The following is a 23,134-nucleotide window of genomic DNA, read 5'->3' as shown; positions in this document are numbered from 1 at the left end:
ACCAAGCAGGACCTCCCTCCGCCGCTCACACAGGCACCTCCTGCTAACAAAGGTCGCGTTTATCCGTTTTTATTAATTTCTTTAAACCGGTACAGCAGATACCCGGCAGGAGCCATCTTCATGCAGACCCCGGGAAAGGGGCAGGTACTGCAGTACCCCAGTTCAGGTCACCCATCCCTCCCGGCCCCACCCGAGGGAGCAGCCGACCGTGCTGCTCACTCACCGCACCCTAGGGCTTCTTCTTCCCTTTCCTTCCCTCTTCCCAGGAGCTGCCAGTGCCTCCCTGTGCCCGGGAGCTGCCGGGGGCCGCAGTGCGGGCGGGCGGGCCGTGGCTGCGGTGCCTCCCCCACGCCGGGACCGCACCGCGGATGATCAAACAGCTACCGGGGGCTGCCCGGCCGCGGGGGAAGAGCGGAGACAAAGGCTCCGGTGCGTTGTCACAGCTGTGTTCGGCCACAGCTGCAGCCGGGCATGCAAACCCCACAAAAGCCAGCCTCTGGTGTCCCCGATGCGGTTACCAAGGGGTGCAGACACCTCAGGCCCCCGCAGCAGATGTGACACAGCCCACGTGGAGTGGCACTGCCAGAGCCCCCCCAGCCCCACAGGGCAACAGCAGCGTGGGGCTGGGCTGCAGGGAAACAGGACATCCTCCTGCCACCATCACCAACAGTGCTGCAAACCAGGGGGAAAACTCTGATGGGGCTGAGAACTGCTCACTCCTGCTGGGCTGGTTTAACCCACGGCAGCTCCCAGGCCTGCTCCCAGCTCAGGGAACAAGGGAAGAGCTCACAGAGCTGACACTGCACTGCCCTGCTGCTCAAGCACGGGGAAAATTCACATTTTTCACCCCATTTCCCTCTTTTACCAACTCTACAGCCCCAAGGAAAGCTGTAGTTAGAGAAGCTCTGCTAGCACTCCTCTCCTGAGACTGGTGCCCAGTGCTGAGGTGGGCAGAAGCTGGGCAGGACACCTGCAACTGTTACAGCAATAAAGATTTTCGTGTGCTTCTGGATAATACAGAGCCACAAACAGTGACAAGTTTCTCTTGTTCATGGAGGCACTTTGTGCAAGGAAGATCCAACACATGCATGCCGAGCCAGCAGACATTTCATTCTTGAAACAAACACTTGCCCTGGCACTGCCAAGGATGAGAGGGTTTTCCAGGCCCAGACCAGCTGGAAGTTTGGCTTAACAGATATTAAAAACCACTGATCTTTGGTGTGTAAAACTGCAGGAGCTCTGTGCCCTGCAGACACTTGCTGTGGTTGAGCTGAGGGACTCCCATTTTCAGCAGGTGTTTGAGCTTGAAAGCACCTTGCACACAGAGCAGTGTCACCCTCCTGCCCTCAACCTCCTCACTGTCACACCCCCACAATCGTGTTATGTGTCATACATCTTATATACATAACTTTATATACATATATATTTTATACTGATGTATACAACAAAGCTGAAAAAAAGAGAGATAAAAAACCATTTAGCCTGGCCTGGGTTGACACTGAAGAGCAGAACATGCAGAGAGCTGTTCTCTGGTCCCTCTGGAGGCACGGAAACAGTGATGCTTCACAGGATGGGCACACGTGGCTCACCAGACTCCTTTATTACTACAGAGCCCGATCTCAAACCTCCCCAGCCCCCGGCTGCTCGGGCTGGCCCTGCCCGGGGCAGAAGCGTTCCAAGAACTCCAGGTAGGCTTTCTTCTGCGCCGGAGCCGCGGGGATGAAGTGTCCCCCGGGGTGTGTGAGGATCACGGGCTCCACAAAGCACTGGGCCAGCTCCCTGCTGAGGGCTGCTGCGATGACGGCGTCGGTGTCGCCCACGATGTGCAGCGTGGGGAGGGCGATGGGCTCCCGGTAGAAGTGTCCGTGTGCCGGGGAGCGGCTGGCGAACCCGGCCACCAGCACGGCGAAGGTCACCGGGAAGCGCGGGTCGCCGCGGGCCCGCAGGGCGCACACCATGGCGGCCAGCGCCGCGCCCTGGCTGAAGCCCAGCAGCCCGTCGAAGGGCCCGTGCTCCGCCAGCGCCGCCGCCACGGTGGACAGAGACTCGTCCAGCCCCACCGGAGCCGCAGCCGCTTCGCCCGCCTCGAACGTGCCGGGCCCGGAGAACCACCAGCCGCGGGGGGGGTCGTCCCCGTCGGGGTCGTCCTCAGCGGCGGCGGGCAACGGGTGAGGGGCGTCGATGATCAGCAGCTCGGCGCGGCCGCGCAAGGCCTTGCGGAGCGCACCGGTGCGCTGGCGGAGGCGGCGGGCGCTCTGCCGGTAACCGTGCAGGGCCAGCAGCCGCAGCGGCCGCGCCTCAGCCATGGCCGTGCCCCCGGAGCGCCACTTCCGCCTTCCCGCCGAAACGCTGCGCGCTGATTGGCCGGAGAGAGGAGAGCGAGCGGAGCGCCCTCGCGGAGGTGACGCGCGCCCCCTGGCGGCCGGAGGTCGCCGGCGGGTGAGGAGGGGGCAGCCCCGACGGGGCGGGACGCGAGCCCCGGGGCGATGGCGGCGGCCGGGACAGGGCCGCAGCACGGCCTGGTCTTGCAAGGGGCAACTCCCCACGGACAGCCGGGCTCGGTCCTTGCGGACAGTGGTGTCGTCGATGTACGGGGTGCGACCCCATCCATTCCGGCGATGGCAGAGGGGGGGTCCCGGTGGTGCTCACCCTGGCGGGAGCCACCAGCGGTGCCCCCGCCGCTGCCCGTGCCAGGTCCCAGAGCGCGGCAGCTGCGGGCGACACTCACGGGGCTGCGGGGTCCCCGGTGCTTGGCTGCTCCCCAGCCTCGGGCGGGGCGGGGGGCGCGGCTGCCTTGCCCTGCAGGGAGAGGGAGGGTCAGGGATGTCGCAGCCCCAGCCGGAGCTGCGATGAGCAGGCCCGTGCTCAACCCGCGGGGCACTGCGGGGGGAACCCCCCCTTTCCCGGGGAGCCGCGGGGCTCGGCAGGCGCTCACCCCGAGCAGGGCTGGGGGGATCCGCGTGTCCCTCCCCCGGGCCGGGCTGGCGCTGTCCCCGTTACTGTTCGATGGCAGCGACACCACGGGGTGGCGCTTTTGGTACGCGGCACCGGGCACCGAGCGGCAGCCGGTGCTCAGCCCTCCCCGGTGCTCTCACCGGCCCGACGGACCCAGCGGGGACTCGGTGACTCCCCGCTGCCCACCTGTGCCGGCCGCCCCCCGCGCGGGGGCTGTGTGCCACCGTGGTTCACCGTCCACGGCCCCAGGGACTGGCTGGCATAGAAGTCCATGGGATAAGGCTGCTGCCACTCGATGTCCTGGAGAGCCACCGCAGCCTGCGGAGAGGATCGGGGATGAGTCCCCGAGCGGCGCCCACGGAGGGGGAGCTGGTGGTGCTGGGAGAGGTCCCAGCATCCAGCTTGGTGTGCTGAGGGCAAAGCTCGAGGCACTGGGAATCCCACAGGTTTCACAAAAGATTGGATATCCCATACGCATGCCTGGACTGTGTACAGAGCACACAGATGGAGAGAGGAGGGGACGCTGTCTGACGCAGGGACATCCCCAAGCCTGCTCTGGTGCATCACCCCAAGCCAGGACTGTCCCCCCAAAATGGAGAGGGGTGCTCACCTCATAGGGTGTCAGCAGTGGCTTGCTGAAGGCTTCTCCCCAGTCGATGGAGAGCCGGGGACAGGCCACCTGCACCCACCTGGAAGGGAAATGTCACAGTGGGGATGAGTGTTTTGGGAAGAACAAGCCACAGTGAAGTCCCTCAGCAGAACCCCAGAAGGTCCTTACTGTGCCAGCACCACCCTGCTAAGGACAGCCATGCCCCTTCCCTGCACAGTGACAGATGTGCCAGGGACAGCTTCAAGCAGGAATTGCACAGGGTTGGGACACCCTGAGGCTGGAGGGGGGTCAGCAGCACTCACACATCCACCTCTGGGAAGAGCTTTAACTTGCTGGGGAAGATCTCAGACAGCAGCACCCGCACATAGGGCCGGCCCAGGGCACGGAGACGCAGCTCCAGGTGCTGCAGGGGAAAAAGGCACCCAGCAGGGTTAGAGTCCCCCAGCAAGCCCCCCAAGCCCTGCCCACAGGCCCTTCCTGGCTATGAGACCCTCTGTGGGTCCCAGTTCGGCCCCACAGCCCCATCCCCCTGGCAGTCATAGGCCAGACTGCAGCCATAGCTCTGGCTTGGCCCAGCTCTCCCCAGCACGTGCCTCAGCCTAATGAAGTAATTACTGCTCAATGACAACAATCTGTTCTCGTTAGCGGCTGCCTGCCCTGGGACACCCGCCTGTCATGGGCTGGCTGCAGCCACAGCTTTCAGGAGGAGGAGAGGGGCCAGAGATGTCCTTGTCCTGCAGAGCTGGCACTAATCGCCCCCTGCCCTGCCAGCCTTGGCCGTGCCTGTGTCCTGCCCACTGTGGAAGAGCAGCTGCTGGGACCTTGCTGCCCTGCTCTGCCCCCTGGTCCCTGCACTGCCTCAAACCTCACCTGTGGCTACCCCAGAATTTCTGGGTGTGAGCATGACCACCACACTCAGGGGGCAGAACTCTGCTGTCCTGCTCCCCTCACCCAGCCAGGGTGCAGAAAGCACCAGCACAGCAGCTGAGCAGGGATGCTCAACCTGATCGGAAGTTCATCCAATTAAAACAAACCCAGCCAATTAATTGCCGAGCTGCCTGGGCGGAGGGGGGTTCTCCGAGACTGGCCAGCTCTCCCCAGGAACGGGTTTAATGAGTCCTTGTCCAGCCTCCCTCATCTGCTGCTAATTGCCCGTGCAGACCGGGCCAGTGGCCACTGATGGGCCACCAGCAGTGCCACATCCACCCTCGCCCTGGCAGCGAGGACAGCGATGGTGCCATCGCCATCAGTGCTTCCCCCCAACCAACAGCACTGCCTGCTGCTGTAGGGACAGTGGGGACAAGGCTGGTACCTGCAGGATGCTGGGGGAGCCCTGACGGCCCAGCGTGCCCAGGATGAGTCCCCAGCAGCGGGCACTGGTGGCAGTGCGGATGGCGTCCTGCCGGGCGCGGTGCATGCGCTCGTGGCTGTAGTGCTCCTGCGAGAACACTTTGCTGTAGGGATCGTACCTGCAAAGCACAGCCAGGCTCACACGTGCTCCATCACCTGCCCTCCTCCCAGTGATGCCCGTCCCTCATTAGCACTAATTGCCTCCCACAGCATCTGTCCTCCTGGCTGATGTAGGACCCAGCCGGTTCCTTAAGGATAGAGACAAGTGTCCCACCACAGCACCCCAACACCCAGCACAGCCTCGGCTCCGTTCTCGGCTTCACACTCAGCTCCCCCCTACCCTGGCTCATCAATTATAAAGAATTCTTTGATTTGTTGCTTTGTTTGACGAGGAGAATTTTAATCAAATCCCACTCGGGTTTCGGCAGCTTCACCAGTGCCATAAACCTGACGTGCGCCTCCCGCTCGTAACAAACGACCTACTAGGAAATTCAGATTCCACCAAATGGGCCCAGCCTTTCACTCCTGATATTTCATCTGCTTTCAGCGGCCTCATCATCGCGCTTTATGGCCTCTGCCTGCAGCCGCCGGGCTTTAATGGCTGCACCTCCACGAGCTTTCTCAGGTACTTGTCAAAATGTTTATATTCAGCCGGAGTAAATGGCTGGTGTTCATCTCCCCCAGAGCACCTCCTCACCCACCCCATGGCCTCTCACCTGCCCCTGCCTGCTGCTGACAGCTACCTGCCCAGCCCTACGGTGTTCCTGGGGTGCACAGGGGGACAGATGGGTGTTCCCCGCCATGGGATTGGGGTGGGTGTGTGTACCTGTATGCAGGTATCCCGGGGTTGGCAATCATGATGGACTCCAGGTGGAAGCGCCCATCGCCCAAATACCTGCCGAGAGGGGAGGGAGAGCTATGGCACTGGGAAACAGCAGCAAGCAACCCATCCACCTGTCCACTGTTTTCCCAAACTGCAGGACACTGGAGATACCAGGAATCCAAGCTCCTGTGCTGGGACCCAGGGGCAGCAGGCACAGCCAGGGCTCCCTGGCATGGCAGGGTTGGAGAGGCAGCCATGCCCAGAGCAAGGAGGGGTGCTCACACCAGCACGGGGTGGCTGGGAGCTGCTCCATCTCAATGGCTGGTTCTAGACATTGCTGCTTCCATTTCTAATCGGATTTCCAGTCAGCAATTACATTTCAAAGCCTTTCATTCAGCTGCCCTAATGGAGTGAGGGCTTGGAAAATGAATTCAGACGTAAAACTTGACTAGATTTTGCCCTTAATTGGAGAATGACATTTTGGGAGATCAAAGCTAATTTGTCTGCAAAAGTTAGCCCCAGAGACGGTGCAAAGAAGAAAATAATAACGCAGGGAGGACGCAGGTAAGGCCGAGTGCACCTGCGCGGGTTGGTACCGCACTGCCGCTCCTCTGCCAGCTGAAAGGACCCACTGTCAGCAGTGCAGTGCCAGCCTGGCTGCCCATGCCTGCTCCTGATGTCCTTGGAGAGATGGAAAGTGGCTCAGGATGAATCCAGAGCTCCCACTGACCCTATGCCCAGCAATCTGGGAGCCCAGCTCCCTGCCTGGCTGTGCCTGGAAAGGCACCATTGCTGTTGGGCAAGAAGTGTGGGCAAGAAGTAGCTCAGCAGGGCCCAAACCCACACCTGGGCTCCTCGGCTCCCCCCAAGGGTGGGGTCCTTGTATTTATTTATTCTGCAGCACACTGTATTCACAGTACATTAAGCATTTCCATTACCTAAAATAATTAGGTGATAGGAAGCGAAGTGCTCCCTCTAATTTGCTGTCCTTAAATAAAATTAATGTTGCTGTGATGTTGGGCCCCGGCCATTTGTCTTTTCCAATTATCCACCCGCCCTTCCATCTATTATCTATTCTGATATACGACTCAATTATTTCCTCTGTGCTACAAGCACACGCCACTTAAAGCAGCGTGAGGAGCTGAAGGGGGCCCATCCCAGCCTGTGGATGTCCCTCACCACCCTCCAAAATTGCACAAAATTTGTAGGAAGGATGGGAAGTCTGGGCCAGGCAGGAGGGTGGTGAAGGACCCCGGGTACTTACACAATGGCATCCGTGTCCTGAGCAAGCCGGGGTGACGTACAGCCCAGGATCTCTCCTGGGGACAGCGGCTTACACTGGGGCACACACACCTTGTACTGGGAGCGCAGCTCCTGTGACACTGCCTGTGGGAGATGTGGGGTCAGCAGGGACAGGCCATGGCACAAAGGGTGGCTGAGGACCCTTGGGGACACCCCAGTTGTGGCAGTGCCAGCTGTTGTGACCCAGTGGGGGAGAACCAGCCTGCTCGGGGTGGCACCAGGAACAGCCCCGCACAGCCGGGATGCTCAGCGAGGCTCAACAAACGTATCAATTAAAAGACAAGGGAAAAGGCTTAACGCTTGGATAGCCTCGTGTTTAGATAGACACGGCTCAAGAGGCCCATTCATCTCCTCCCGCCCTGCCCAGCCGGCCGTTCAGGGCCAGACACACAGACCCGCCGGAGCTTCCCCGGCCGCTGCCGGCACTGCATCAAAATGCCAAGTGCTCCACCGCCTGCCCTGACATTTCCAGAGCAGCTCCCGGGGGAGCTGGGGAGGGGTGCCGCCATGAAACATTGATCAGAGTTATTATAAAGTACTTGATCAACATTATGGCAGCGGCACGTTACTGCAGCGACTCGTCAGAGGGGAACCAGCTCCACCAGCGCTCCGGGGCAGCTGCTCCCAGCACAAGGTGCGATGGAGAAGGGCTGAGCCAGAGGAAAACTCAGGAGGAGACAAAAGCCAGGGATTTCCGTCTCACCTGCACCGTGGAGACGAACTGGATGGTGCTGACCAGGGCCAGGGAGGTGCCCGCCGCGAAGTTGAAGCGAATGGTCTCAAGAAAATGGGATGCATCGATCTTTATGTCCACAAACACATAGAGCATCTTCAGCCCCTGTGTGGAGTCGATGGGAACTGGTGATGGGAAGAGACAGGGTCTGAGTGTGGGGTACACCCAGGGCTCCAGTGAGCCCCAAGCTGTTGCTGCCTGCAGCTGGGGAATAAAGCATGTTGGTGAGACTCCCTGTATCCCAAACTGCCCTGGCACAGGCAGGGTGGGCTGTGCCACCCCTCCCTTGTGCTGGCACCCAGGGCAGGGGGTACAGATGTGAGCCACGGAGAGCACCCGCTCCTTTCTCTCCAGATAATGGCAGCCTGGGGAATCAATGAACACAAATCTAATTACCCCTGGTGCTAAGAAGCCTTTGTCACCACGATTAAGTGAATAATTAAAGTACACAGAGTCCACATCGATCTGCAGCTCCCCGTTCACTTCCCATTTTGGTGCTCTTCCCTGATCACAATTAAGTGCAAATTACTCCCTCCTGTGGGGCACGTGGGGCTGGGAAGGAGCAGGAAGCATCTGTGTGCCTCACCACTGGCCACCCAGGTGACAGGACCACCGTGGACAGCTCAAAAGAAGCCCAGCATCCTCACAGCAGCCCGTGGGTAACCCAGGGTGCCCTGTGACCCACCCAACCCAGAGCAGGCAAGGGCAACAAGGCCACAGGCAGCAGATGGCAGCGGGGCTGGTGACAGTCAGCCTGGCAGTGCCTGCCTGTCCCTGCAGGGAGCAGCTCCAGCTGATGTGACTCCCATTCCCTGGAGCAGCCTGATGGATACGGCTCCTTCCTCCCCTTCCCGCTGTTCATTCATGAGCAGCAGGCTACAAACCAGGAGTTTTATACTCCCTGTTCCAGTGGTGCCCATAACCCTCCCTCCATAACAAAGCACCTAGCACACATATTTATCACCACGAATGCTCACACCGACGTGGCTTTCAGGACAGAGTTCTCAACTGGGGAGTCAGTATTTCATACAGAGCCCGATGCAATTCTTCAAACCCGTTTATAGGACCCCATAAACGTCCAGGAGGGCTGCCAGGTGCTGGGAGCGTGGCGGCAGCAGGGATGCACACACCTCCTATTCACTATGGCAATTCTGCAGATCCACCTTAAAACCCAGAGCGTCTTATTGTTATTTTTGGGCTGATTCCATCCTGGGTGGACTTCAAAGTTAGCAGCATCTGGGACAGCAGCGCAGTTTCCATGGCAACTGGATCCAGAGTACTGTCCGCCTGGGGAGCACACAGCCTCCTCCTCCCTTCCCCGCCCAGCCTGCACTGTACCCGCAAAGCCGCCTTTCCCGGCCCCGGGGCGAGCGGGACCCCCAGGCCCTTGCTCTCCTCTGCCATCATTCCCTTCCTCATCACTCCACAGAGGCCAGGTGAGGGGCAAGAGCAGCCTCATCCCTGCTGGCAGCTCCTGGGCCAGCGGGGTCCTGCCAAGCCATGGCCTTGCTGCTCTGCTCTTGGGGACAACAAGGCTGGATCCGTGCGCTGCTGCAGCAGCCGAGCAGGATGAGCACGCCTTGCTGCGCCCAAAATCCTGCCTGTGAGCAGCCATCCAGCCAGCCTGGCCCCATCCAAAGCCAGCAGCTGAAGCTGGAGATCAGAAAGCCCTTTGGGAAGGGATTAGTTTTGGCACTAAGTCTCCGAGCTGGCGTCGAGAGGGGTGTGGAGTTGCTCGGCGTGGCGCGGTGGCAGCGGCATAGCCTCCACAGTGTGCACCCACCCACCCACACGGCCACCCCAGCAGCACCCCGGGACTCAGTGGCACCTACTTAGGCAACTGTGGCCGTAGTGCACCAGGAAGTCAGCGCCCAGGGCCCGGGCCGTGTAGTCGTCCACGCAGCAGGCGCCGTAGGTCACGTCACCCATCACCACCGCCTCTGCATCCGTGAATCTGTGGGAAGGCACAGCACTGAGGGCCACGGCTGCGTCACCACAGCCCAGGCTCTGCCCCCCAGCCTCGTGGCGTGTCACTATGCGGGGACCCCGCGCTGCCACCGAGCCACGCGCTGAAGAGGACAAGCACTGGCTACTCTCCGAGATGTCAACATGATTAAGCTGGAGAGCGGTAATCCGCCTCTTCAATTGGGTAAAGCTGTTTGCAATTCAGCGGATTATCCACTCATCAAACAATACGCTGCCAGATTCCTAATGCTCCAGCAGGGAGAGCAGCAGAGGGAGACCCGGCACAGCGTGGTGCCACTGCTTCCACCAGACAGCCCTGGGCACTGGAGTCACCAGGATGGGCAGAAGAGGTGCCCTGGAATCCCCTGCGGTGCCAGCCAAGCCATCATCATCCCATACCTGGGCACTGTGTGAGCCGGTGAATCCAATCTGCACCTGGCTGTGCCACCCCTGCATGCCGGTTTGGGCAAGCTGGGTGACCTCCAGAAGAGCTGGTGCTTGAGTGGCACTTGGCAAGGGAAAGTGCCAAACCACCACTGGTGCTGTCCCCTACCCTCAGTGCTTCAGTCCAAACCCACTTGGCACCTGCCAGCCTGTAGGTGAAGGGGCACACACCAGCACCGAGCAGCAAAGCCAGGACTCTGGCATGATTTAGAGGCACCACCTTTGTGGGTATTTATTGCACCATTTTGGGGGATTATTAGCTTGGCTGCCTTCCCAGGGAGCTGCCGAAGCAGGATGAGAGCAGGTATTGCCATGACAAAGCCCCGTGCCTGGAGGGGCTGCTTAAACCAGATGCTAATTCCTTATTTACTTGAGGCCCGCTGTAGCTCGGTGCCAGCGGGGTCCCCCCTGCTGCTGGCACAGGGGACCAGGGAAGGAGGAGGCCCTGGCACAGCGTCACCCCCTGCAGCACCCATGGCTGGCTGGGGGCCAGGGTCCCGCGCCCCCCACAAGCGCCAGGCAGGGAATGTTACGTCGGCGGCAAGAATAGAAATGGTGGGCAGAGCTGGGCAGATGGCAGAAGGTGGAGAAATGGCGGAGCGTGCTGAATATTAACAGCTCCGGCCCATCCGCCAGCGCCCGGGGAGGGGACAGGGGAGCAGTAATGCTGCAGCACCCCCGAGGAGGGGACACAGCCATCCTCACCTCCCCAGTCCTGCCTGGGCAGCTGCCACTCCACCAGGGTTGGGGATGCAGCTGGAGAGCGTCAGAAGATGGGGTGGATCCTGCCAGCACCCAAATCCTGCGATTCCTCACGGCCAGCGTGGCCTGGATGCGAGGATGGCTCCTCCGCTGCCCGCGTGGCCACACTATGGGGCTGGGGGCTACCAGTGAAGGTTCGAGAAGGCTCTTCCCACCCTTCCAAGCCCCCAGCCCCCTCCTCTAATGAGAGGTGATGAGATGAACATGAATCAGACTCCACACATCTCAGCAAAAGTGGAAAATTATTCAGCTCCTTAAGATTCAGGATGGGGAGGTCTGACTCAGAGCGGCAGCCAGCGCCGCTTAATTTTTTATAGATTAAAATGTATGCAAATTGGCCCAAACCCCAGAGAAAGTCCCTGGGGGTGAAGAGCAAGAAAGTGAAATAGCAACGGTGGAAGGAGGAGGGCAGAAGTGCCCGTGGCCCTGTGGGGCTGCAGCTGGGCAGGGAGAGGAGGCTGAGCCATGAGCAAGATTCCTCCTCTGGCTTCAGGGAGTGGAGTCACAGGTGAGCAAAGAGGCCACGGGATGGTGCCTGGTGAGGAGGGAACCCAACGGTGCTGGCAAGGCCAGGAGCCTGGTGGTGCTGCAGGAGGGGCTCCAGGATGGCATGGACCGGGATCACCCGCTCCGGCTGGGCTGGACAATCCAGTGGAGCCGTAATCATCTCCCGAGACAAATCAAAGGCAAGCGCCAGGGCCTCCCCTTGATGTTTTAATCAGTTCGGTGTCGCCAGAGTCTTTCATCAAACTACAGAGGAAGGAAATGTCAATTAGCAGCCACCTGCCTCCGATGCGGGCTGCGGAGCTGCTTGCCAGCCAGCCCAGACCAGGACGCAGGCAAGGGGCAGCCACGGCAGCGTTCTTGTGTTTTGTGTCCCTGGAAGTTGTCACAGCCACGGATGGGTCCCAGCAGCGTGCTGGCAGTGGTGACAGGGATGTCCCCACCCAGTGCTGAGACGCTCCTTACAGCTGGGAGCTCATGAATATTGAACACGTGGGGAGGTTATTCATCTTTTACATCCCGCAAACCCCGGCTCATTCTGAAAAACCGCCTGGCCTTAGCATTTTTCTCATCTCCCCCTAATTCATTATCTGCTCCTTTAAACAGATGGCTCCCAAAATCCCATTTATAAAGCCCCATGCTCAGCACTGGCAGGATGTGCTCCAGGGCGGGCCAGGTCCCGGCCCCAATCCCAGCTGGGACCCCCAGGCCCTCCCAGCTCTGCTCCCCAGCGCAGGATGGAGGCAGCAGCAATCCAGGGACAAGTTTTGGGGCTGAAAACACGGGGTCAGAGACATGCACACATGGGGCCTGCAAGTCTCCAAGCACGGGGTAGCCAGTCCTGTCACCTGAGCACAGGCACTTGGTTGGAGCAGCCCTGATTTATCCCAGCCCCTCAAAAAATGAATGAGAGCATTTGCTGCTGGCAGGAGCGCGAGGTCCCTTGGCAGAGTGTGAATGATACAGTGCTGGTCCTCAAGCCATGAGGCAGAGCTGCTCTCCCCAGCAGGGACGAGTCCTCAGCCCCTGTGTGTCCACCAGCCCTTGGTGGGGAGGGGATTGAGGGGACTGGATTGGCTGAGAGTGGCCAGGACCCCTGTGCTATGGGAGGATGGAGACAACACTGGGATGATGCCAGGGTGCCTGCATGCTGTGCTGGGAACAGGGACATGGTGCAGCCTGCCCCCTGCCTCACCTGCATGTGGCCCTTCAAATACCCCACAAGCACCCCATGATCACCCCACAAACTCCACACCCACTGCCTGCCCTGTGCCCAAGCCCAGCATGTCCCAGGATACCTGTGGGTGCTGCTGTCCTGGGCTGTGGGGGCTGAGCCCAGCCCTGGCCGGGAACAGTGCACTTAATTAGCGGAGAAGCCCATCACCAAGCCCCATTACCAGACTCCCAACTTCATTAGCACAGGAAGGCTGCAGTAATTAAAATAATGAGTTTGCTATTTTATTGCAATTGGTGCTGGAAGAGCCCAGCTGCAGCTGGGCAGTGATGGGACCTCACAGAGCTTCTGCAAGCGGGGCACAGTGGGGAGAGGTGGGTGTCCCCACATCCCCCCAGGAGGAACCATCTCCAGCTGGGTCCCCTCCCCTAAGGGCACTTCCTACTCTGTCCTCACTATAGGTGGCAGGGCAAACACCTCTCAAGGGGCATGTCCCAGGGCACCCCTGCTTTGCTGGTCCCATAGCAGCAGAAAAACCCCACAAAAAGACAAACCAAGGGCCAATGCACGTTGGTTGTAAAGCCACCATGACCATCCTGTGTCTGGATGGTGCCTGTCCCCTGTTCACAATGGTCACATCACAGAGCTCTGTGGGACACAAGGAGGTGGCATGGGGCACCTGGTGGTGGGCACCACACCTGTGCTGGCACATCCCAGCCCTGGAAGGTGACAGCCCTATAGACCCCACGCATTCCCCCAGCCAAATCCCCCCGGCGCAGCCACCACCCGGGTAGAAGGTTTTGAACATCTCCAATGAAGTGAGAACTTCATTCCTCCTAATGATGCTGTTGTGTGGTTAATGACAGTGATTAAATTCCCCTGCACAGTGTGCACCCGCTGCCAGCGCCTCCAGGTTGTGCGTGAAAGGACGAGGGAAGAAGGGAAGGCAGCGTTGGCCGGCAGAGCCATGGCACTGTGCACCTGAGGCCACATCCTGATCTGTGTCAGTGTCCCAGGGTGGCCTTTTGGGACCCCCTGGTGATGCTGCCAGCTTCATCACAGCATTCAGTACCACACTGCTCAGTGCCACATGGCAGACCTGCCTGGCCAAGGGACCTGGTGCCTGCTGGCACTGGGAACCTGCTGGGCACACCAGCCATGGCACTGGGGACTGTGGGGCACACCAGCCATCAGGACCTGTTTTGTGTCAGCCATAGTGGGACATTTCAAGCTCTGCCACAGCTGTTGGGTTGTGCACACAGATGTTTAACTCTTTATTGCTCAACCAGGACTCGAGGTCACTCCAAGATGTCCCCATATGCTCCTGAGTCACCAGGATAAGACGAGGATGGTCTGTACCCCTCCAGCACTGCCTCTCATGGATCTTCAAAAGCCATTGGGAGTGGGGAGGTGTTTAAAGCTGCAGCGGGGCAGCCTGTGTGGGCATCAGGACACTCCTGTGCCCCTCTGCCACTGCCCATCCCCGCCACCAAGCCCTGGCTGATTAGCAGGAGCCTCTCACCCCGGCGTGGCACAGGAAGACAGAGGGATTAGCAGCTGTGAAGCCTGACAGCCGACTTTATTAACATGGAATCAAAAGCCCAGCTGAGAGCCCAGCTGATCCGTCTGCTCCAGCCCCACCAGGGAGGGGAGTGGGGGTCCGCTCCTGGCTGCACAGCCCCCAGCTGCAAGCTGGTGGCACAGGGGGACACGACTGCCACCTCCCCGGCACGACAGCGGGTGGGCTGGGGGGCTGCCCCTCCCTGAGCTGTGGTCCGAGCTCCCCCCACGCGGCTCTCCACACTGCCACCCCCCAGCACGAGTTCCCCTCTGCCAAATGACATCAGCCGTGACAAATGGAGCCAATTTGGAAGGTGCCGCGGGAGCGTCGTGATGTGGCACCGGCAGCGGGCAGACCCCGGCCCCACCGCCCCCCCCCGCAGCCCGGCCGCTTGCCCCGGCACATCTCTGACAATGACAAACCTATTAAGGGTAATTAACTGGCCTCACACTGGTCAGTGCTCCGAGACTGCTCTTCATTTCAAAAGCTCCAGGCTAAGAACCCCACCGGCCTTTCCAGCGGTGGCTGCGATGCTTCGGCTACATCTTCATCCCTGCAGCCCCTCGGGGCTTGGCAAGCGCCAGTGCGATGCTGGGAAACTCAGACAGGCCCCACCTGGCCGCCCCCTCCCCTCTTTACTCCACGGAGCTCCCCGGGGGCCTGCTCACTCCCACATGGCCATGAGGGACGTGGTGACACTGCCATCCCACTGCACGGGGACAGACAGACGCACAGCAAGCACCGTGTCCTCTTGGAGCCGGCTGTGATGCGGGGGAGTGAGCCACATCCCCGCTCTCGGCTCTCCCCAGCACCACCAGGCCACGGCACAAATATTCTATTAAAAGGCAGCTCCAGCAGAAAGGATAAATATTCCGTCTGAGTGGCAGCTGACACGGCTCCAGCTCAACTGAAACACACAGGGGTGGCCACTGTCACCCCAGGGCACCAGCCCTGGGCATGGCTCTGCAGCCAGCAGCAGAGAATGCAGGGGAGGGGGAACTCCTTCCCCAAACTCTCACCAGCAAGGACGAGGCAGGAGGCTGTGGGCATGGGCTGGGGAAAGGGGCTGCTCACTGAGCAATGCCCCCCGGGGGCACACAGGTATTCCTGTCACGCTCAGCCCTCACATCCTCTCTGTCACCAGGAGGAAGGGGACACTAGCGCAGGGCTGATGGCACCACAAGCCCCTGTCCCCAGCCTGGCCACGGCAGCCAGAGCACACAGCTGCAGCCATTCCTGTCACGTCGGAGGCTCATCCGGCCCCAGCACTGGGTGAGGAGGGCCAGCAGGAGCAGGCGGCGAGCTGCGATTCCACATTAATGCTGGCGATGAATATTAATAGCAGGAAGAGGCAGAAACTAACGAGGCCACCTGCCGATTCACACCTCACCTCCAGCAACGTAACCAGGTCCCCAGTGTGTCCCCAAGTGTGTCCCCAAAGGAGCGGACACAGGGCTGGGGCTCACTCCTGCCCACAGCCACAATTCTCTGGCTGGCAGTGCTGCTCACAGCCACATCCCCAGGCAGGGGCACGGATGGCACCCAGTGCTCCCAGTAAGGGAGTGGCAGTGGCATGTCTCCAGGTGGTACACGGTGGCAGTGAGGGAAGGATACAGCCCTCCTGCTCAGCCTTGAAGCCATCCCACATCCAAACACCATCCCATCAGTGCCCCCACATCCCTTCCCTAGGCTGGGCACCTCCACCCATGCAGCACCCCTCACCAGCCCTGTGGAGCACCCCCAGCAAAGAGGGTGAGTCCAGCAAGGATGCCAGCACCCCAGAATCCATGGGCACCCTGGCATTCAGCACCCTGGAATCCAGCATCCACCGGGAAGTGGGGCTTAAGGTTTCATTCAGATAAAAGAGCCCCTTAATCCGCTGCCTTTGAAGTCGGAGACATGAAAGCGGCTGGGTGCCAAAGCTGGAGAGGAGGCAGCTCCACTTAAAGGGACAAACCCACGCGTTGCTGCCCACGCTCACACCCATCCCCTGCCCTCCGCGCCCGTCCCCTGCCCGCTCCCACCTTCCCACCGAGTGTGGGGCTGCCGCCATCCCCGCAGGGGAGGGGATGGCAGAGCAGGGACAAAGCCCACGGGCACGGCTGCCTTCCCACCCAGCACAGCAGCGGCAGCTCGCCTCGGCTCGGCGGGGAGGCGAGGCTGCTGGCCTCGGCAAGGCAGCTGCTAATGAGTGCCACGACCCCGATGGCAGACGAGACACGAAGTGCTATTAGCGCTAATTCATTGTGCTAAAACAGAGAGGGGCTGCGGTGGGTGGGGAGGAAGGAAGAGGCGCTCAGCAGGAAAGAGATCATGGCCAATTTCTGCAAGGTGCCTGCATCCACTGTCACTGCACTGCCCAGCTCCTCTCTCCAGTGCCTCAGCCTCGCCTCTCAAGCGGCACAGGAAAATCAAGAGAGGAGCCGTGGCCAAGGGGTCACCCAGCAGGAGTGAGCCCTTCCACGCCATCACCGTGGCCTCACGCCTCCCCAGGCACAGCTAGGCTGCCCCTGCACATCCCGGTGCTGGGCAGGACGAGGGGAGAGGAGGATGGGTCTGTGCCGCAGCGGCGGCTCCGCTCCCCTGGCCGCGCTGTCCTGGTGAGCGTGCGGGCACCGGGCTGGCAGCAGCCGCTTGTTGACACGGCTGCTCCCGGCTCCAGCACCCCCCTGGGGCCCTGACATGCTGAGCCTGTCAGCAGCTCCTATAGCACAGAGGAGAGGGGAGGAGAAGCCAAGCAGCGAGGGTTGGGCTGGCACCGTGCCAGTCCCTGTCCCCAGGGCTGGCAGCAGGTCCCTGTGACCTGCCTCAGGGTTGCCCAGCTGTGCCCAGCCAGGTTGTGGCCCCACAAAGGCAGACATGGCACCCTCTCATCCATAGCCCTGGGCCTCATCCTGCTCAGTGGCCAACCCATCCCCAGCAACAGCCCCCATGCCCTCGGCAGCCCCAGACCCGCAGGGAAGCAGGGAAAGGCCACGGTCTTACCGCTCAATGATGTCAGCGATGGTGCAGGCAAACATGAGGAGCCCTTCTGGCATCTGCAGGGCCACTGGGAAGAGAAACAGCCACGGGGTTAGGAGGGACTGGAAGGGACATCCTGAAGTGGGGACCAGCTCAAGCTGCAGCCACAAACCATCCTCCCCAAACTAGCCAGGTGTTGGCCAAAAATCCAGGTGGCTCTGGCAGCTCGGGGGCAGACTGTCCTGCCTTGGGCCATATCCACTCTGTGCACACACCTCATCCCTCTCTGAACCCGCTGACACTGCTGGTCTGTCCTGCTTCCCGCAGTAATGACTTCCAGATTTTAATTATGTGCTGCACAGCAAAAGGTACTCTCTTCTGTTTATTTTAAACCTGTTCCTAATAATGTAAACGTGTGCCCCTGGTTCTCCTGGTACAAGAAAGAGCGAATAATTATCCCCTGTTCAGCCTCTCCACAACATTCACAATTCTACATCCCTATCATATCCCCCTTCGTTCACCTCTTTTCCAGCTAAAGGATCTAAATCTATTTAATCTCTCCTTATACAGAAGCTGCTCCAAACCCTTGATCATCTTTCACTGCCCTTCTCCACATCCCCCTCCCAGTTTCTCTCTCCATTTCAGGAGGGTGGCCAGCAACAGCCGCAGCATTGTGCCTTGCAGGAATTTATTCAACAACAAATCATGTTTCCTCATTTGTTCCCTCCTCACAGCTCAGAAGAATCCCTCTTCCTCCAAAGGCCAGCGGACTGCCCAGTGCCTGGGGTCCAGCCAGGAGCCCCCCATGGGGTGGTGGGGAGGAATGATGGAGGAAGTGAATGGAGGAGGCCCCATTAATCCCATTGTTGTTTCACCTCCCAATCCCACTAAGATATCCCAGCTTCCATGCTATCTATCCAAACACTCTCTCCAGATTCCCCTCCATCCCTGTGCTGCCAGGCCCAGCCTGCTGGCCAGTGTGGAGCTGTGTAAAGGCCTGGCTCAAATCAGGCTGATCCCACCCTGTTCCAACTTGCAGGGCCCAAGGATGGGGACGTGCTCTGCCAACGCTTGCCTGACCTGGCAGGGACGAGGGCTCCATGTCCCAGCATCTCCCAGCCCATTTGAGACCCTTTTGGCCCATTTGGGGCTGTCCTCCACCCCAGATCTGCAAACAAGGGGGTGCCAGGAGGCAGCTGGGTCGCTCTCCACCATCACAGCACAATGGAGAAAGGGGGTGCTCCCCAACCCCCCCAAACCCCCCAGCAGGCAGGGCACAGGCAGGGCTGGCTGCAGCCCTGTGGGAGGCTGCGTTCCCCCAGCAACGAGCCCCTGGCTGGTCTGTGCACACGCGGATTTTTAAATCCCAGCACGGCTGGCTGGCTGATGGGCTCCGCTCCCAGCTCGGAAGCCTAAATCCCAGCCGCATATTTACATTTAATTAGGAGGTGCCAAGCAGCAAAACACAGCGAGGAAAGCCAGAGCAGCACGGCTGGGCGGCTTCGCCGTGTCCCCACCGGGACACGTCCAGCCCTGACTCCCACAGCACAGCCGGGATGGGCCGGACAGCCCCACACCCTCCAGGCACCGCAGCCAGCAGCAGCTCAGCTTCCAGAACATCCCCCGTGACACCCGCCAGCCCTGCCAGCTCCGTGGCAGCAGGCAGAGACATTCCCAGGTGGATACAAAGCATTTCAAATGTGACTCTGCCACGCAGCCCCAGGAGCAGCCCCTGTCTGCACGTGAAGTCGGGCTGGGGACGCTGGTGACAGCCGGGGATGGAGGGGGAGGCTCCGTGTCCTGCTCCCCGTAGTTGATCACATATTGCTCAGTGGGATGCACAGGCTGTGCAGGGAAAGCCCTGGCATCACTCCTGAAGCCTCCACAATCATCCCCCGCTCCTCTGGGGCGACACAGCCCTCTGAGGAAGGTTCAGACCCGAGAGCAGCACGGCCCAGCTCCCTGCCAGCCCTCCCCTGTGCCCGGTGTTGGGGGGCTCCCCCTTCCCGGCCCCAGCAGCGTGTCAGGAAAGTGCAGGGAGAGAGAAGAGAGGCAAAAGGAGCACAGCAGGGACCTGGCCGGCATCCCAGACACATCTCCAGGCTGACAGGTCCGCGCAGCTCAACCTGTCCTGTCCAATGTGATTAAAATCCAGAGATACAGATCTATTAACCTCCCTCGAGAGGAGGAGAGCTCCCCAAGACAGGGCCTAAACACACCGGGGGCACAGCAGCAGCTCGGCCCCACCCCTGCCCCACGGGGGGGGCTCAGCAGCACAAACCAGCCCCAAAGCCGCTCATCCCCCGGCTCAGCGCTCACCCTTCCTGGCCTGAGCCTGCCGGATCCGCCAGATGGTCTTGGGGATCTCGAAGTTGTAGTTGGGGGGCAGGGCCTCCACCGCCTCCCGCAGCTCCGCGTTCCCGAGGATCTCCTGGGGGATCTGCTGGGCCGCGAGTCGCGCTCGGGCTGTGGGACAAAGGGGGGACCCAAGGAGCCGTCAGAGAGCAGCACCCCGCACCCCAGGGACCACCAGCAGCCCTGCTGGCCTCATGCCAGTCCTTGCGTGGCTGTGCTCAAACCCCTCGGGACAAGCAGGAAAAAGGAGTGGGGTCCTGCCCTTCGCGCTGGCGCTTTTTGGGGAAACAAAGAAGGCTTTTTTAGCCCAGAAAGCACCGCAGTAACTGTGAAAGCCTGTGAACGCAGCTGGCTGTCCCCACACCCAGGGGACAGCCCCCCAGGGCTCATCGGCCAGCACCCCGCCGACATCCTAGCGCACCCCTGTTCCCCCAGCAAGGGGATCCCGTTATCCCACCGGGAAAAAGCCACCCAGCGCCGGGTTACCCATCCCCGGGAGCCTCATCCTGAAGCCGCCCCCCGACAGCAGCCGCCCCCCTACATCTCGGCGATGCCAGAGTGCAGCGGGGGAGTGACAGCAGGGGGATTATTCACTATTTCCAGCCCAACACCGGCACTCACGAGCCACCAAACCCTCCCCGCACGGCCCACGGGACAACCGACAAAGGGCCAGCTGGGCCGGGCCGGCGGCGGGGGTGGCCGGCACGGTGGCGGAGCCACCTCCCGCCACCGGCCCGGCCTCCCCCGTCGAGGCAACCAAAACAGCGCCCGGTAGCGGCACTGGAAGCCCCGCGCTGAGCCGGTCCCAGCCCACCTTTAGCGGGCACCGGGGCCGCGCTCCCGAGCCGCACGGGGGCCGCCATGGCTGTGGCGCACGTGGAGGCGGGAAGGCAGCACTAAGCGATCCCCGCGCAAGGCCGGAGCAGTCGCCGGCCGAGAGATCGAGCTCGGGAGCGCACCTGCGGGCCCCGACGGGACGGGCGGTGCGGCGGGGACCGAGCGCTCTCGCCACGGTCCCGGCGGGACACTGGGAATGCACCGGGATGTGACAAGCGCTGTGATGGCGGGGCTGTCCGCCCTGTATGTCGGGGACGCGGTCCCGCCGTATCCCTCGCGGTGCTGACAGCTCCAGGGTTAATTGTCCTAACGTTAACACAGGGACGGGGCGGGGGCACCGGGGACGTTGTCACGGTAACGAGTCCGTGTGTGTGTCCCCCACGCCCGTGTCGTGGGGCAGAAGCCACGTCACTACGAAGCATGGGGCAAGAGGGACCCGAGGATAACGGGGACATCCTGGAGACAATGGGGTTCCCGATGGTGCCATACGGACAGCAGTGCTCCCGGGAACGGGATGTAACGGGATATAACGGGACCCTCTTGGAGCACTGGGGACGGCAGCCTTCCCGTTGGGATAACGGGACCCGCTGTGGGACAGAGGGAAGTAGGCAAGAGGGACCCTCGAGAGGCAGGAGAGACAGTCCGGGGTCCTCCAGGGGACGATAGAAGACCGAGGAGACAGCGGAGATCCCCCGAGGAAAGCGGCGATCCCGGCGGGGCAGTGGGGATAGCTGGGTCCCCGGTGGGATAACGGGACCCCCTGTGGTGCACAGGGGAGGAGGCGAGAGGGACCCTCCGGAGGCAGGAGGGACGGTCTGGGGACAGTGGGGACAGTGGGGTGCCGGGATCGCGGCGGAGAGTGCGGGGACGGCAGGAACCGGGAGACAAAGGGAACAGCAGGAAGCGGGAGGCAGAGGGGACAGCAGAGCCCCCGGTGGGGTATCCGCGACCCCGGTGGGGCAGCAGGGACCCGGTGGAGCCGAGGGGACGAGAAGGGACGAGAGTAGGCGGCGGCTGGGACCGTGCCGGGGCGGCGGGGACAGCACGGACAGCGGATCGGACGGCGGCATCTCGGCAGAACACGGCGACACGGCGGGCAGAGGGGACGATAAGGGGCCGAGGGGACGGCGTGTCCCCGGGGAGCGGCAGGGACAGGCGGGACAGCGGGGACAGCCGTGACCACGGCAGGCACGGGGCGGCGCGGCGGAGCCTCGGTGCGATAGCGGGGCACCGTGTGCACACGACGGCAGAGGCGACAGCGATGGGCCGGGAGTGACAGTCGGTCTCGGGAGGACCGCAGAGCCCCGGAGGGGCGGCGCTGGGCCATACCCCCCGGTGGGGCGGAGGGAGGGCGGCGGCGCGGGGAACGGGAGCAGCGGCACTTTCACGAACTGTCCACGGGAGGCGGGAGAGGCGGCGGCGGCGGCGGAAGGGGGGGCCCGGGGGGGGCTCGCCCAGCCCAGCCCAGCCCAGCCCGGCCCGGCCCAGCCCTGCCCGCCCCGTCGCTGCCCCGCCCCGCCCTGCCCAGCCCTGCCCGCCGCTGCAGGCAGCGCGGCACCGGCACCGGGCACCCCTTTATAGGCTCTGCCCGAGGGGGTGGGGGGCGGCGGCGGCCCCAGCCCCGAGGGGGCGGCTCCCCCCTAAAAGCCGGCGGCGGGACGCGCGGCGGGCAGAGGCGCGGCCGGCGCTCCCCGGTGATCCGGGGCCGGCGCTCCCCGGTGCCGCTGCGGCTCGGCCCGCCATGCCCCCGCGGGGGCCGCTCGCCCGGGCTCCGGCTCCTCGTTCCCGGTACAGCAGCAGCCGCCGCCGCCGCTACCGCTCGCCGCCGCCGCGCCCGAGGCTCTGAGCGCCGCCGCCGCCGCCGCCGGGAGACCGCGCCCGCCCCGGCTCCAAGATGCTCCGCCAAGGTGAGCACCGCACCGGGAGGGCACCGGGTGCCGCGGGCATCGGGGGCAGCAGGGCCGGCCCCGAAGTTTGTCTCCCCGCCGAAGTTGGGGCCGCGCCGCCGGGCGCCCCCCGCCGCCGCCGCGTTACCGGCGCCACCACCGAGGCTCGGGCACCCCCCGGGGAGCGGCACCGGAGGGAGCGCAGCGCGGCGGGGAGGCGGCAGACCGGGAGGAGCGAAGGGAGGCAGGGCGAGCGCCGGGTCCCGCAGGACCGGGGACGCGGCGGGTCCCGGAGGCACCGGGGTACGGCGGGTCCCGGAGGCACCGGGGCTGCGGCGGGCGCGGGGGGGGGGTTGGTGCTCTTCCCTCAGGACGAGGGAACGGGCAGCGGGGCTCACCGGGGAGCGCGGGGGGTTCGGCGGGGAAGTTGGGGCGAGCCGTCCCGTTCGGCCCCCCCCGAGGAGAATCGCTCCGCTGTGACATCACGCGATTTCCATGGCAACCGCCTGGGACATCATCGGGGAGCTTTGTGACATCACAGCGAGGGGAGCAGCCGACCCTCCGGGGGGTCCGGGCCGGTGGGGGGGCCGGGGGGGCAGGACCCCCGGCCCCGCTGCACCGGGGCCAATCCCGGGGAGATGCTGGGGACAGCAGTGCCATCCGGGGGGACCCCGGCTGGACCCCCCAGCGCTGTCCCGTGCCCCAGGGAGGGGACGGCCACACAGCCCCAGGCCCAGCCCTCGCCACCACCAGCACATGCCCCTCTCGGACGAGGCTCGGGCAGCGGAGAAGGTGCCAACGCTGCGTGTGCAGCCCCTGGCATCGGGGTGCGGACCCCCGGGCAGGGCCGAGCCCCCGCTGCCACCCCAGCGATGTTTTTTCCCACTGGGGGAAATGTCACCTTGCGGCTGT

The 23,134-nt window shown here is 62.4% G+C and overlaps 3 protein-coding genes across 5 annotated transcripts in view; 1 reads left to right on the top strand and 2 right to left on the bottom strand.

The window, feature by feature from the left end:
* Window positions 1-53: 53 nt before the first annotated feature.
* Window positions 54-2,306, bottom strand: OVCA2 (OVCA2 serine hydrolase domain containing). Its single transcript, XM_023946469.2, has one exon. The coding sequence runs from the start codon at window positions 2,304-2,306 to the stop codon at window positions 1,620-1,622; it is 687 nt and encodes a 228-aa protein (XP_023802237.2). The 3' UTR covers window positions 54-1,619.
* On the bottom strand, window positions 54-22,720 carry DPH1 (diphthamide biosynthesis 1). Of its 3 annotated transcripts, none has more exons than XM_086859602.1 (12): window positions 22,621-22,720; window positions 19,464-19,610; window positions 17,169-17,232; window positions 9,606-9,727; window positions 7,744-7,898; window positions 7,003-7,124; window positions 5,742-5,810; window positions 4,878-5,034; window positions 3,868-3,968; window positions 3,566-3,644; window positions 3,142-3,273; window positions 54-2,799 (listed from the first exon to the last, which is right to left on the bottom strand). In XM_086859602.1, exons 1-12 carry the CDS (start codon window positions 22,703-22,705, stop codon window positions 2,725-2,727), a joined length of 1,308 nt encoding a protein of 435 aa, XP_086715728.1. In that variant the 5' UTR covers window positions 22,706-22,720; the 3' UTR covers window positions 54-2,724. The 3 variants fall into 3 exon arrangements, with proteins under 3 accessions (XP_086715728.1, XP_086715729.1, XP_086715730.1); XM_086859603.1 differs by lacking the exon at window positions 22,621-22,720 and adding an exon at window positions 20,314-20,681; XM_086859604.1 differs by lacking the exon at window positions 22,621-22,720 and adding an exon at window positions 20,459-20,644.
* Window positions 22,140-23,134, top strand: part of RTN4RL1 (reticulon 4 receptor like 1) — a 29,554-nt gene continuing 28,559 nt past the window's right edge. The window contains exon 1 of the mRNA XM_086859606.1: window positions 22,140-22,243. Coding sequence (XP_086715732.1) covers window positions 22,231-22,243 — 13 coding nt within the window. The 5' untranslated portion in view covers window positions 22,140-22,230. The remainder of the gene's footprint in view (window positions 22,244-23,134) is intronic.

Source organism: Cyanistes caeruleus, chromosome 21 (genome assembly GCF_971803275.1).
Source record: "Cyanistes caeruleus chromosome 21, bCyaCae1.hap1.1, whole genome shotgun sequence".
NCBI classification, from domain to species: Eukaryota; Metazoa; Chordata; class Aves; order Passeriformes; family Paridae; genus Cyanistes; species Cyanistes caeruleus.
This window is presented reverse-complemented; position numbering and strand designations above follow the sequence as displayed.

Coding starts and splice junctions, on each gene's coding strand:
- OVCA2 (XM_023946469.2), bottom strand. CDS start 2,306: ATGGCTGAGGCGCGGCCGCTGCGGCTGCTGGCCCTGCACGGTTACCGG.
- DPH1 (XM_086859602.1), bottom strand. CDS start 22,705: ATGTCACAGCGGAGCGATTCTCCTCGGGGGGGGCCGAACGGGACGGCT. Junction 19,611..22,620: donor CGAACCCCCCGCGCTCCCCG/GTGAGCCCCGCT, acceptor TTTGTCCCACAG/CCCGAGCGCGACTCGCGGCC. Junction 2,800..3,141: donor GCGGGGGGCGGCCGGCACAG/GTGGGCAGCGGG, acceptor CTCTCCCTGCAG/GGCAAGGCAGCCGCGCCCCC.